The sequence below is a fragment of the Mizuhopecten yessoensis genome, unplaced genomic scaffold (assembly GCF_002113885.1).
Source record: "Mizuhopecten yessoensis strain PY_sf001 unplaced genomic scaffold, ASM211388v2 scaffold2671, whole genome shotgun sequence".
NCBI lineage: Eukaryota > Metazoa > Mollusca > Bivalvia > Pectinida > Pectinidae > Mizuhopecten > Mizuhopecten yessoensis.
Genome location: NW_018404662.1, coordinates 2,290,194 through 2,301,512, shown reverse-complemented (window position 1 = coordinate 2,301,512; position 11,319 = coordinate 2,290,194). Strand labels below are relative to the sequence as shown.

Sequence of the window (11,319 nt, the reverse complement as noted above, 5' to 3'; positions counted from 1 at the left end):
ATTTATGTTAAAAGCTAAATAAATTTAAATTCTTAATATTGGCAAGTGTGCAATTAACTTCTGATGATGAATAATTACTGTTCAATAAGTTTGAATACGGAATTAGAAATCATATAACTTGGTTTCATAGTGCGGTAAGAAGTTGCAGTTGCCTGACGGCCCCTCTCTGAGGGCCCCTTTGTAAACCGTTTCATCTCGCTCGCACCACTTGTGTTTGCTGCCTAATCAGGTGACGTTATCGGCGCTATTTTTAGCCGGGCTTTCCCGAACAATTCAAGTGGTCAAACTGGACATTTGGAACGGACTATGAATATGGGGATAGCGAGGTAACATAAGTGGAAGTGCATACAATACATACATTCATTAAAAAAAAAACGCCTTTTCACGTGATGTCCCTTTAAAGCCAAAATGTAGAGGGCTTAATCAAACGGAGACAGACATTTTGTAAAAATATTACACGGGCGAATTCACTGGATAACAGGCTGATTATGTGATAAATATATATCAAAACTAAACTTAGTGCTCTACAACATCTGAGTTCTTTTGGGACCTATTTATCAATATTGTATCTCCTCTTAATTAAGGCTGGATCTAGATTTAGTTATCATATATTTTGAATGTTTATGAGTCTAATCCTCCCGACCTGTTGATCACGTGCCAACATAATTTACTATTTAACATCTATCGAACTAGGATCCACGATTGTTTCGACATCCTTGACAGAAAATCTCGAAGTCTACGCTATGATCCAGATCAATCTCGATTGACTACCCTTTAATCCCTGCTCGGTCGTGGTGGAAAACTGGGCGATGTGTCTGATATCTTGCAATAATAAAGAAAAAAAGAGACTTTTTAAATGTTGGTCGCATGGATGTCTGAATCTATGTTAGCTAGGAGATAAACGCAGCTGGATTATACAAAACCAAAAGAAGGTAGCTAATCTACCTTAATGACCATATCTGAACTAGCCGTAAATTAGGCAGGGTTGTCGGTCAGTTTGGTCTAGTTACAACACTTGATGTATATAAGAGTGGAAATGGCTTTCTTTATATATTTAGTGTTGGCTGTCTGACAAAATGAATACGTCCCATCAAATATGAGTTTAACATGAAAAGACGATAGAGGTAACGTTTCATGGTTAATTTAACTCGCTCTGTGACAATCGGTTGGTCTCACGGTGTCAGGTGGCCCCAGAGCATTGGATACTGTTTATATCAGCTGAGTCATTATCACGAACAGCTGTTCAAGTAACAATCATCACAAGATTCCCTGTCTTGAAAGCACAATGCCATTCTCCCTTATATGGTTTTAGATAATCAATCGACTTCAACATAATAAATATGGGGCAACCTGAACTCTCCAATGCTAAAATTGTTTTTCGTTGGATTCCCTTTTCAGTTGGCATATTGTGAACAGACACTTGTCTGATGTGACTGCTTTGGATTACCTCCAAATTGTCTGGTTTCCTTAGCTCACCTTCACAAAGGGCAAAAGAGCTTATGCCGTGGTGCCGCGTCCGTCGTCGTCCATCCGGCTTCAACTTTTATTTTAAACATTTTCTTCTCAGTAACCAAAAGGCTTAGGGTGATGATATTTTGCATGCAACATACTTAGATGAAGGGCTATCAATTTTGTTCAAATGAATGAGCTTGATATATATTTAAGGTCACAGGGGTCAAATATGTTTAACACCTTTAAACAACTTCGTTTGAACAACCAAGAGGCCTAGGATGATTGGCATGTAACATGCTTGGATGAAGGGTTACCAAATTTGTTTAAATGAATGACTTTCGCCCATTTTCAAGGTCACAAGGGTCAAATATGTTGAAATCTTTAAACAACTTCTGAATAGCCAAACAGTCCAGGGTATTGTTTGGCCAAAAGCATGGTGGGATGAAATCTATAAAGTCTGTTCATCTTAATGTCCTTGTTTGACTTTCAATGTCACAGGGGTCATATGTTTAAGTCTTTTAGTAGATTGTTTTGGATCAAACACTGATATTTTGCCTGTAGCTGTAGTTAAGTCCACTGTTAAGATCACAAGTGTGAGATTAATACAATGTGTGTGATTCAGGCCCATTGGGCCTCTTGGTTTTTTTTTAGTCTCAAATTTTGGCTTGGTCTGGTCTGGTCTCGTTGTTTGGTCGTATATTGTGATAACTGGGTACTTAACATTCAACATATATGGCATTATTTTACTGTGTATAATTGTGGCGGTTTGTATTTACAATATGTGTATCGTTGGTGCTGCACCACCATCCCTCTCAAACAGGTGTATGTGTATTGTACAAATAATTGCATAAATTATTGATTTAAATCTAGATTTATGAGAAAAACTATTTATATTTTATTTTTTATTTATTTTTTCATGCAGAAAGACATAACGTATCTTGATAACTGATCCATTATGCAAGACAATGAGACTAAGACAAGCTGACACCAAAACAGACCATGTTATAGTATGCCATTTCAAACGTGACTGGTAAAACAGATGTGGTAGGGGGATTTACACGGGTTCCTGTTATATAGCGGACCGAGATTTCTCTTCGAATATGCCATGTATAGAAAGATTTATCAGCCATGAAATTAACTGTAATTGGTCTGACCTGATATACAACTTGTACCCATACAGTACATTACAAACCTACTACAGTGTAACGCAAATGGCTGTATGTCAAGTTTTGGTATACTGTAATCAAAGGCATATTCTGTATCAATTTTAATTTAAACTTGTTATAAACTTGAGAAACGCAAACATCTGTTCTTGTAACTGTAAACAATTATGTTTATTTCACAATATGATATGGCAACACTTGTGTTATGTAGGCGTCAGCGAAAGTTCACAGGTCAAAAATATGTGTATCTCTACTGATAAAGAGACTGACTTATACAAGCAGTCAAGTTATGTCGGCGGCATAGTTAAATAACAACAACTTAACGACAATTGAATGCTTCATAGAACGGTATAGTTTATGTAATGATTGCCTTTATTCTGATATATTACATTTCCTATATCTATATACCATATGATGCACATTACTTACTGTATGCTTATATACCGTAAGTCCAGCTCCATTAGGAAGCGCGCATGACCATCCATATTTCCATATGTGGTGGGGAGCAGTTCATATTCTGTTGACCGAGATTATTATACAAGTACCAGAGAAGCGATAATCTGTTGGTGCATATATAACTAGTAAACTGGTCACTTTGTGTTATATATTACCTATATGATATATTCGTAAATTTCGTTTATTTTACAACAACTATGAAACAAGTTACATACAGTAATAGTATTCACTTATGCTGCCCCGGATGTAAGTGCATGGGTGTTTGAAGTTTGAAGGAAACCAGAGTACCCGGGAAAACACCCATGTGGTCAGGCAGGAGACATATATCTTGTCACGTCCGACCGGGGAATCGAACAACGGCCATCTAAGTGAAAGCCGAGTGCGCTATCCGATGCGCCACCCGACAAACTGTATTTACCAAGTATCGATGGTCTCCTGATGTTGTGATAAACTAGTAACAGTGACACATATCTGTTATTTATAACTTGTAGCAATGGTCACTTGCTGTTAAATGTAACTAATAGCTATGCTTATTTGTCGAAAATGTATAACAATGAATAGTAAGGATGGTCCTCTGGTTTTACAGTATATATAACTAGTTCTTTGTTCTGACGTGTTTCCCGCTGCTCCTACGTTTTTACACTACATAATGACATCTCGGGCTATCCGATGAAGCGTTCGATGTTAATACAAAACATAATCGAAATTATGAAAGGAAGCATGTTTCATAAAAACAGGCACTATCAGTCAAACGCTGTCTGTACAGTGGACTCTGTGTCAACCAGAATCGTTTCGATCCGGACGTTCGTCGCCACAGACCAAAAAGTTGTTCCTGGCGTGATTCTTTTGTGGTTAGTCTACCGGAGCAGGCAATGTACATATGTCATTGGCTTAAATGATATTTTGAGGTGCGCTGGCAATATTACGGATAATACGATAATTTGGAATGACTAGTAATGGTGTTCGTTTGATATATATAACTTACAGCAATGATATCTGGGTGTAAGATGTATAATATATGCATGTATGGTATATGTGACTAGTAACGATGGTCTCGTGGTGTCACAACATCGATGGTAATTTAGTTATATAACCAAGAACGATAACCGGTTAAATAACAAATAATAATGGTCAATAGTGTTAAAACTAGATACACGGTCAATGTGACATTTGTTTGGTAATAGCCATGTTGTATGTGAAGTTGTGCGTGGTAGAGAAATTATTACATCTTATTTTCTTTCATTTGATCTACGATGTTGCAGCCTTCAAATAGATCTGGTTAGAAGTGTCGCAGCTTGGACACCACGGGGTTTATCAATGGTATGCTGTTCATGGCCAAGCCAGAATAAATACTTCATTCATGTCATCGGATTCGAGAGGGAATTAAACGTAGCAATATGGATATGAATGGCAACATCTTGCATTTTCAATTCTCAGCATTGAATGGAGCCACATGTTGCATTTATATTTGCATTACATTTTCTCCATCTATACAGCTGTCTTCGATACATCTACAGAATTCATCACCAGCGGTACGTTATATAAGACAAACATGAATCTGTTAGACCAACTATAGTATGTGTCTATTAAATCTATTTTTAACAGAATGGCCGACAAAAGTAAGGTGGCGATGTTTGAGGAGGACACTGAGGAGAGTAGTGTGGATTCCAGTAGTAAGGATGAGGGCCGGGAGAGAGATATATGGTCCAGGAAGATAGAATACATCCTGTCTCTCATTGGCTATTCCGTTGGCCTTGGGAATTTGTGGAGATTTCCCTACCTTTGCATAAGGAACGGCGGAGGTATGTGTCACCAGCACTTTGTATGCGTCCTTGCAGATGTCTTACAAAAATGATAACTAGAAACCATAGTAAATGTTTGCACGTACATCACCCTGTTTTAAATGTCGCAATATATATGAATATGTGTTTATCAATATCACGGCGCAAATTCTCTCGCACGTACTTAACTATTTATTACTTTAACTTGAAATTCGCCCGTCGTCCATTAACATTTCGCATTTTGAACTTTAATATTAATATAGCTGGAGACATCTAATGAAACTTTATAGAATTATTTCGTACATGGTCCTGACCAAGAATTTGTTTTTCTGTTTCGCTCAGATATCCAAGCAGTTTTTTTATTTTATTTTTGAAAATTTATCTTTGATTTATATTTCGTCTCTGCTAAATGCATATTTACGAATATTTACTGCATGGTTCGGAAAAAGACTGTTGCTAGATGACAACCATTTTGAAAATCAATGATGCTCTTGTACTGAAGTTCTGCTGTAGGGATTTCATTGAAATTTCATAGGACTGGTCAGTGCATGTTACTGACAAAGTAAGACTATTTTGCGGGTCCGTCAGAAATCCAAAACGGCTGTTAAGGCCGCCATATTTAAAATTCATTTTGATTTTATAACTTCAGTTAGTCTGAAGCAATTGTAATATCTAAGAGGTAACGTCAATTCTGATTAGATCTTGACTTGGCATTTCTTCCATTTCCTTAGAATTTGTCTTTCCTTCTGTAGTTTCGCCTCTTTTATTATTCATCATCCATTATCAGTTAAATGTCATAATCAAAGATTAAACCTAGCAGATTTGCAAACGCCAATCATATCTTAGTTTAGATATCTATTTATGCAATATACTGTTTCATTATTTTCTCGAAATTTCAAGTTAGTACTGTAGTATAAAGTCGAAATGTTGAGTTATCTTAATGAAATTTCGAGTAGATTAGCCTTATTGCTCTTCCGTAGTAAACCGAATAGTTTGATATACATGTATTATTTTATCAATGATAACAACTAAATTCGAAAGTTAAAAGTGCATCATATATCTGTTGAATACAGAACTCTAATAATGAAAATCACGTGAACAACATGCAGAAGATACTCCAAAGATTCATTAAGTTATTGTCGGAAAAAAAGCTCAGGCACAAGTTTATTCTAACGAATCTATATTGTTACCAGAGACGTGTTCATCGTCATTAAATATTTACATTACAAATCTCCTTATATATTTAATGGGTAAATTTAAACTCCGTCAGCAATAGGATAACGAATGTCTGTATCACACGAAATCCTCACAGGAGGCCGAGCATCTGTGCATGCAACCTGTAATTAAAGACTTCATTATCGGTTCAGTAAACTTATGCATGTGTGTTTCAAATTAAAACGATAAAAACAAACATTATCCAACAGGAATTATCAAATTTGCTAACTGAAAAGAATACATAGACATTTAGAATTAAACTTCAAATCCAAACGAGAAAATGTGCTGCCTGTTTACCAAGAACAAACAAGTAGGTATTTTAGTGCGATGTTGAATAATCAGATGGCCTAGGGTCAATCCGGGGGAAAAAATGAAACAAACAGACGTATTGTATAACAACTTGACACAGCATGGTGTTTGTAAATTGTTTGTCCCAGACAAGGTAATTTAGGTCATATACTAGGTAAGAACTCGTAATTTAGCATGGCTAACAAGTTTTAACTTATTTAATGGTTGTGTTAAAAGATACACAAAAACATGAATGTTTCGCTAATAAATGATTAATCTTATCACGTTGTGAACAATTGGGCCAGGAGGATTGGGTCAATTCCTATAACAGCGATAAAAATCCGATTTTATTCGTATTATTTTATAACTACTCTACAAAATGTAATATCAAGTCATTGTCCCGATATCAACATAAAGCAGTAAGTTAAGGTTAACACTAGCTCCTCTTCAGTTCCTGATATCTCCACATAGAAGTTCCGTACCTGAATATAAGCTGCTCCTGTTTGGCTCTAGGTGTGCCCAGCGCCTTACACTGTCACACGCACCGCAATTGTACTGTTATAGCACGATGTTCTGCAAAACTATAAGATGCAGATAAATGTGCATTTTTTAAAATGAGCATATTGGTGCGAATTTGTGCATGAAGTTTAGAAAAAATATGTTCATTGTTCTTTAAAGTTTTAATAACGATCGAAAGCACTACTATGCTATTATATGGGTATAGGTTATACACGGCTATGTAACAGAAAGTAGTGTGTAGGGTGTCGGCAGGCCGCCCCATGGGTTCTCTCTTCATCCTGGTTACGGGGACATCGAAAGCTAATCGGCCCACTTTTCGTATCACGACAACACATTCTTCGTCAACAACTTGAATTTGTTTGTGTTAACCTATTGTCTACAAACAGCCACCACTGTGTACCGGGTCGTCGAATGTGTGTCCCAGCCGTGACCAACCCATCCGAAAGGGGTATTTTAATATGTACAACAATTCACTTTAAGTTTAATTAGATTTCGTAAGGCCTGGGATAAAACATAATCCACACTCATTAGAAATTTCAGCATGAAATTTAGCCGAGTGACAATATCAATAATCTGTCGCCGATGATAAATTTATTATTCGACCAGGTGTATTGACACATGTAAACGCATTAAGGTTACCTAAGTATAGGCGGCCTTTAAGGAAACATTACCTAAGTTACTTACGCACATGTGCACTAACAACCTTTTACACTTCAATGAAAAATTACAGGACGGCGACATATCCCACAATGGAAAATCTAATGATTCGTGATGATGTGTAATTCTTTCCACATTTTGTATCGTATGCATGTAATCCTATATAGTTACAAAATCATAAAATGGCGAAATGAGTACTGAGTCCCCTCTATGTCGGCTTAACCTTGGAAGGAACCCTCTGACAGGGTTATTTTAAATATGCAGAGTTAGAAATCGAAGATGTCCATAACATTAACCTTAAGAACTCTACGGTCTATTGGTGTGATGGCAAATGTAATTAGGGCCCTGTCATTTTCCGATTAATTTTATTTGTGAAAGGGTTTTGGATCAGTCACTGCATTAAAGTATGTAGGGATTGAGGTGTAAGTTTAGTGGAACAAGGGATTTGGTTTATAACCTAGTCGTTAGAATGAATTAAGAGGTATATCGGGTCCATGTAAGATTTATAATAAACCACCATACATGTAAGTAATTTCTGTATGTTTCCCGATGTCACTAAAACAAAGTTACAACATCAGTCAGCTATGCAAAATATCTCTTCGTTTCCATAGCTACGGGTGAATTCGCCTTATCAGTAATTGTATATACACGTGCGATCCTCTGTATGCGTTTCTAGTCCGTTTTCACTCGCATGCACTATATGTTAACAGCCTTGACCTCTTCTCATCGGCCAGTCACATGTAGACTTCATAATCCTTCTAGCCGGTTTGTCGTTATTGCTAATCAGCTCCGGTCCTCGGGAGGGAAATGCAGCATGCATGTTTTACAATAAGCATTGCTAACAATAATAACACCAACATCTCATATACCATAGGCTGTTTGGCTAGTACCCTTTTATTGAGCAGATACATAAAATTTCGATACAAATACATATATTTCATATTACCAAGAAATTAAAACAAAGGTACACCTCTGGGTGAAACATATCTTGCTTTACTCGATAAAAATGGTACATGTACTGACTGCATGTTAAAATGTATACAACTGACGACAGCGCCACCTTATGATTGATATAACTGTGGACAATGTCCTGCATTAATTAATATTCCTATTGAAAGTGGCCTGCATTTATGGATATAACTGGTGACGATGTCATACATTAATTCATATAACTGTTAACAATGTCATGTATTTATTCATATAACTGTTGACAATGTCATGTAGTTATTGATATATCTGATGGCAATGTCATGTATTTATTGATATAACTGTGGACAATGTCATGCATTAATTTATATAACTGTTGACAATGCCATTCATTAATTGATATAACTGTTGACAATGTCATGTTTTTATTGATACACTGATGACAATATCATGTATTCATTAATATATCTGTGGATAATGTCATGCATCATTTTAAAATAGCTGTTGAAAATGTCATGCAGTTATTGATATACCTGTTGACAATGTCATGTATTTAATTATATGAACATAATGTTACCGTTTACAACGTCATGTATTTATTGATATACCTGCTGACAATGACATGTATTTATTGATATAACTGTTGACAATGTCATGTATTTATTGATATAACTGCTGACAATGTCATTCATTATTATTATGTGTCTATACATATCTAAATATAAATACTTATTGTTTTACTACAGGTGCATTTCTCATCCCGTTTTTCTTCTTCCTGTTTTTGTGTGGAGTACCGTTATATTTCATGGAAATTTGTCTCGGGCAATATTCAGGAAAAAGTGCATTGGTTGTGTGGAGCTCAATCTCTCCCCTGTTTAGAGGTAAATATATGAGGTTTGTGGAGTTCAGTCTCGTGTAACATTTCTGTGTGAAATTCAATATCTCAACTGTTGAACAGTAAATACCCTGTAATTGTGTCGGGCCCAACCTCTGCGATGTTTAAAGAAAAATAGTTTAAGATGCTAGAAATATGAAGCATTAGAAAACCATAGAAACTGGCAAAATACCAACATCCTGGAAATTGGCAAATGTTAATGCTATTTATAAGGGTAAAGGGTCACAGAATGAAACTACAAACTATAGACCAATATCAATCACATCATGCTTTAGTAAAATTATTGAAAAAAATATATTTAAAAATTTATATAACTATCTTACTGATAATGAAATCATATCCAAACATCAATCTGGATTCTTACCTGGTGACTCGACTGTAAATCAGCTTTTATCTATATATCACATAATAGTAAGTAATTTAGATGGGGGTAAAGAAGTGCGATTTGTATTTTGTGATGTGAGCAAAGCTTTCGATAGAGTATGGCATGATGGTCTTATATTCAAACTAGAGTCAATTGGAATAAAAGGAAAATTGTTATCTTGGTTCAAAGACTATTTATTTGAAAGAAAACAGAGAGTGTTTACAGAGGGCCACTTTTCAAATTTTACTAATGTTAATGCTGGAGTTCCTCAGGGATCAATTCTTGGGCCTTTTTTATTCCTACTGTACATTAATGATATAACAGACCAAGTTAATAATAATATTAAATTATTTGCTGATGATACTTCCTTATACATAATTATTGATAATAATCCAATACAAGCAGCAGAAAGTCTAACAAATGATCTTCAGAATATAAGTACATGGGCAAAAAAGTGGGACTTAAAATTTAATGCTGCAAAAACTGAATCTGTTATTTTTACTAGGAAAAAAGAACCAAATCACCCACCTATTTCTTTCTTGAATGAACCACTAACTAACAATAGATTTCACACTCATCTTGGTCTTACTTTCACTGAGGATGGTAAATGGGCTGAACACATACAAAATACCTATGATAAGGCATATAAAAGAATAAACATTCTTAGAAGTCTAAAACATTCTGTTGATAAAAAATCACTTATTATAAGGTATACCTCTTATATTAGGTCAATCTTAGAATATGCAAGTGTAGTATGGGACAATTGTACAGAACAGGAAAAAAACACTTCTCGAATCAGTCCAATTAGATGCAGCCAGGATAATTACAGGATTACGCCGAGGAACATCTCATGTGAAACTTTACGAAGAATTAGAATGGGAAACATTAGCTGAAAGAGGAAATAAACAAAAATTATTTTTTATGTATAGAATTCTGCATAATGACTCCCCATCTTACTTATTAAATATTATAGATCCATTTATTAATGATATTACAAGTACAAGATATGAGTTAAGGGGAAATAGAATTTTTAATCCGCCTCTCTGTCGAACAGATAATTATTTTAACAGTTACTTTCCTGCCACTCTCAACAAATATAATCAGCTGGACTCTACTATTACTAACTCCCAATCCCTATCTCAGTTTAAAAAACACCTAAAAAACCTTAACAAACCCCATAATGATGTAACCCTCATATTTAAATATTCAGGATGCAGAAAAATTAATATTATTTTATGCCAACTACGAAATAAGGCCAGTAATTTGAACTTTGACCTTTATAATGATCACTTGTCTGGATCACCTACTTGTGATTGCAGACAGGATCAAGAAACCCCCTACCATTACTTTTTTGAATGTCAAAATTTTAATAACCAAAGACATGTTCTGATGAACTCTTTACCGAATGATAATCATATGCATAATAATATAAATGTCTTTCTCAATGGTTGTTCACAATGTAGTGATGATATAAATGCTTCTATACTTGAAAAGGTATCAGTCTTTATCACTGATACAAAGAGATTCCTTAACCACCATTAGTTGTTTCTGTACTGTGAATAATAAAATTCATCTTGCTTACAAGTCTTTCTATAAAAAAAA

At 35.3% G+C, this 11,319-nt stretch overlaps 1 protein-coding gene across 2 annotated transcripts in view; it reads left to right on the top strand.

The window, feature by feature from the left end:
• Window positions 1-11,319, top strand: part of LOC110446320 (sodium- and chloride-dependent glycine transporter 1-like) — a 41,051-nt gene that overhangs the window by 12,742 nt on the left and 16,990 nt on the right. The window contains exons 2-4 of one of the 2 annotated variants that reach the window (XM_021491409.1): window positions 4,334-4,391; window positions 4,677-4,873; window positions 9,205-9,339. In XM_021491409.1, the coding sequence (XP_021347084.1) occupies window positions 4,678-4,873; window positions 9,205-9,339 (331 nt within the window). In that variant the 5' untranslated portion in view covers window positions 4,334-4,391; window position 4,677. The remainder of the gene's footprint in view (window positions 1-4,333; window positions 4,392-4,676; window positions 4,874-9,204; window positions 9,340-11,319) is intronic. The other variant, XM_021491408.1, reaches the window with a different exon arrangement.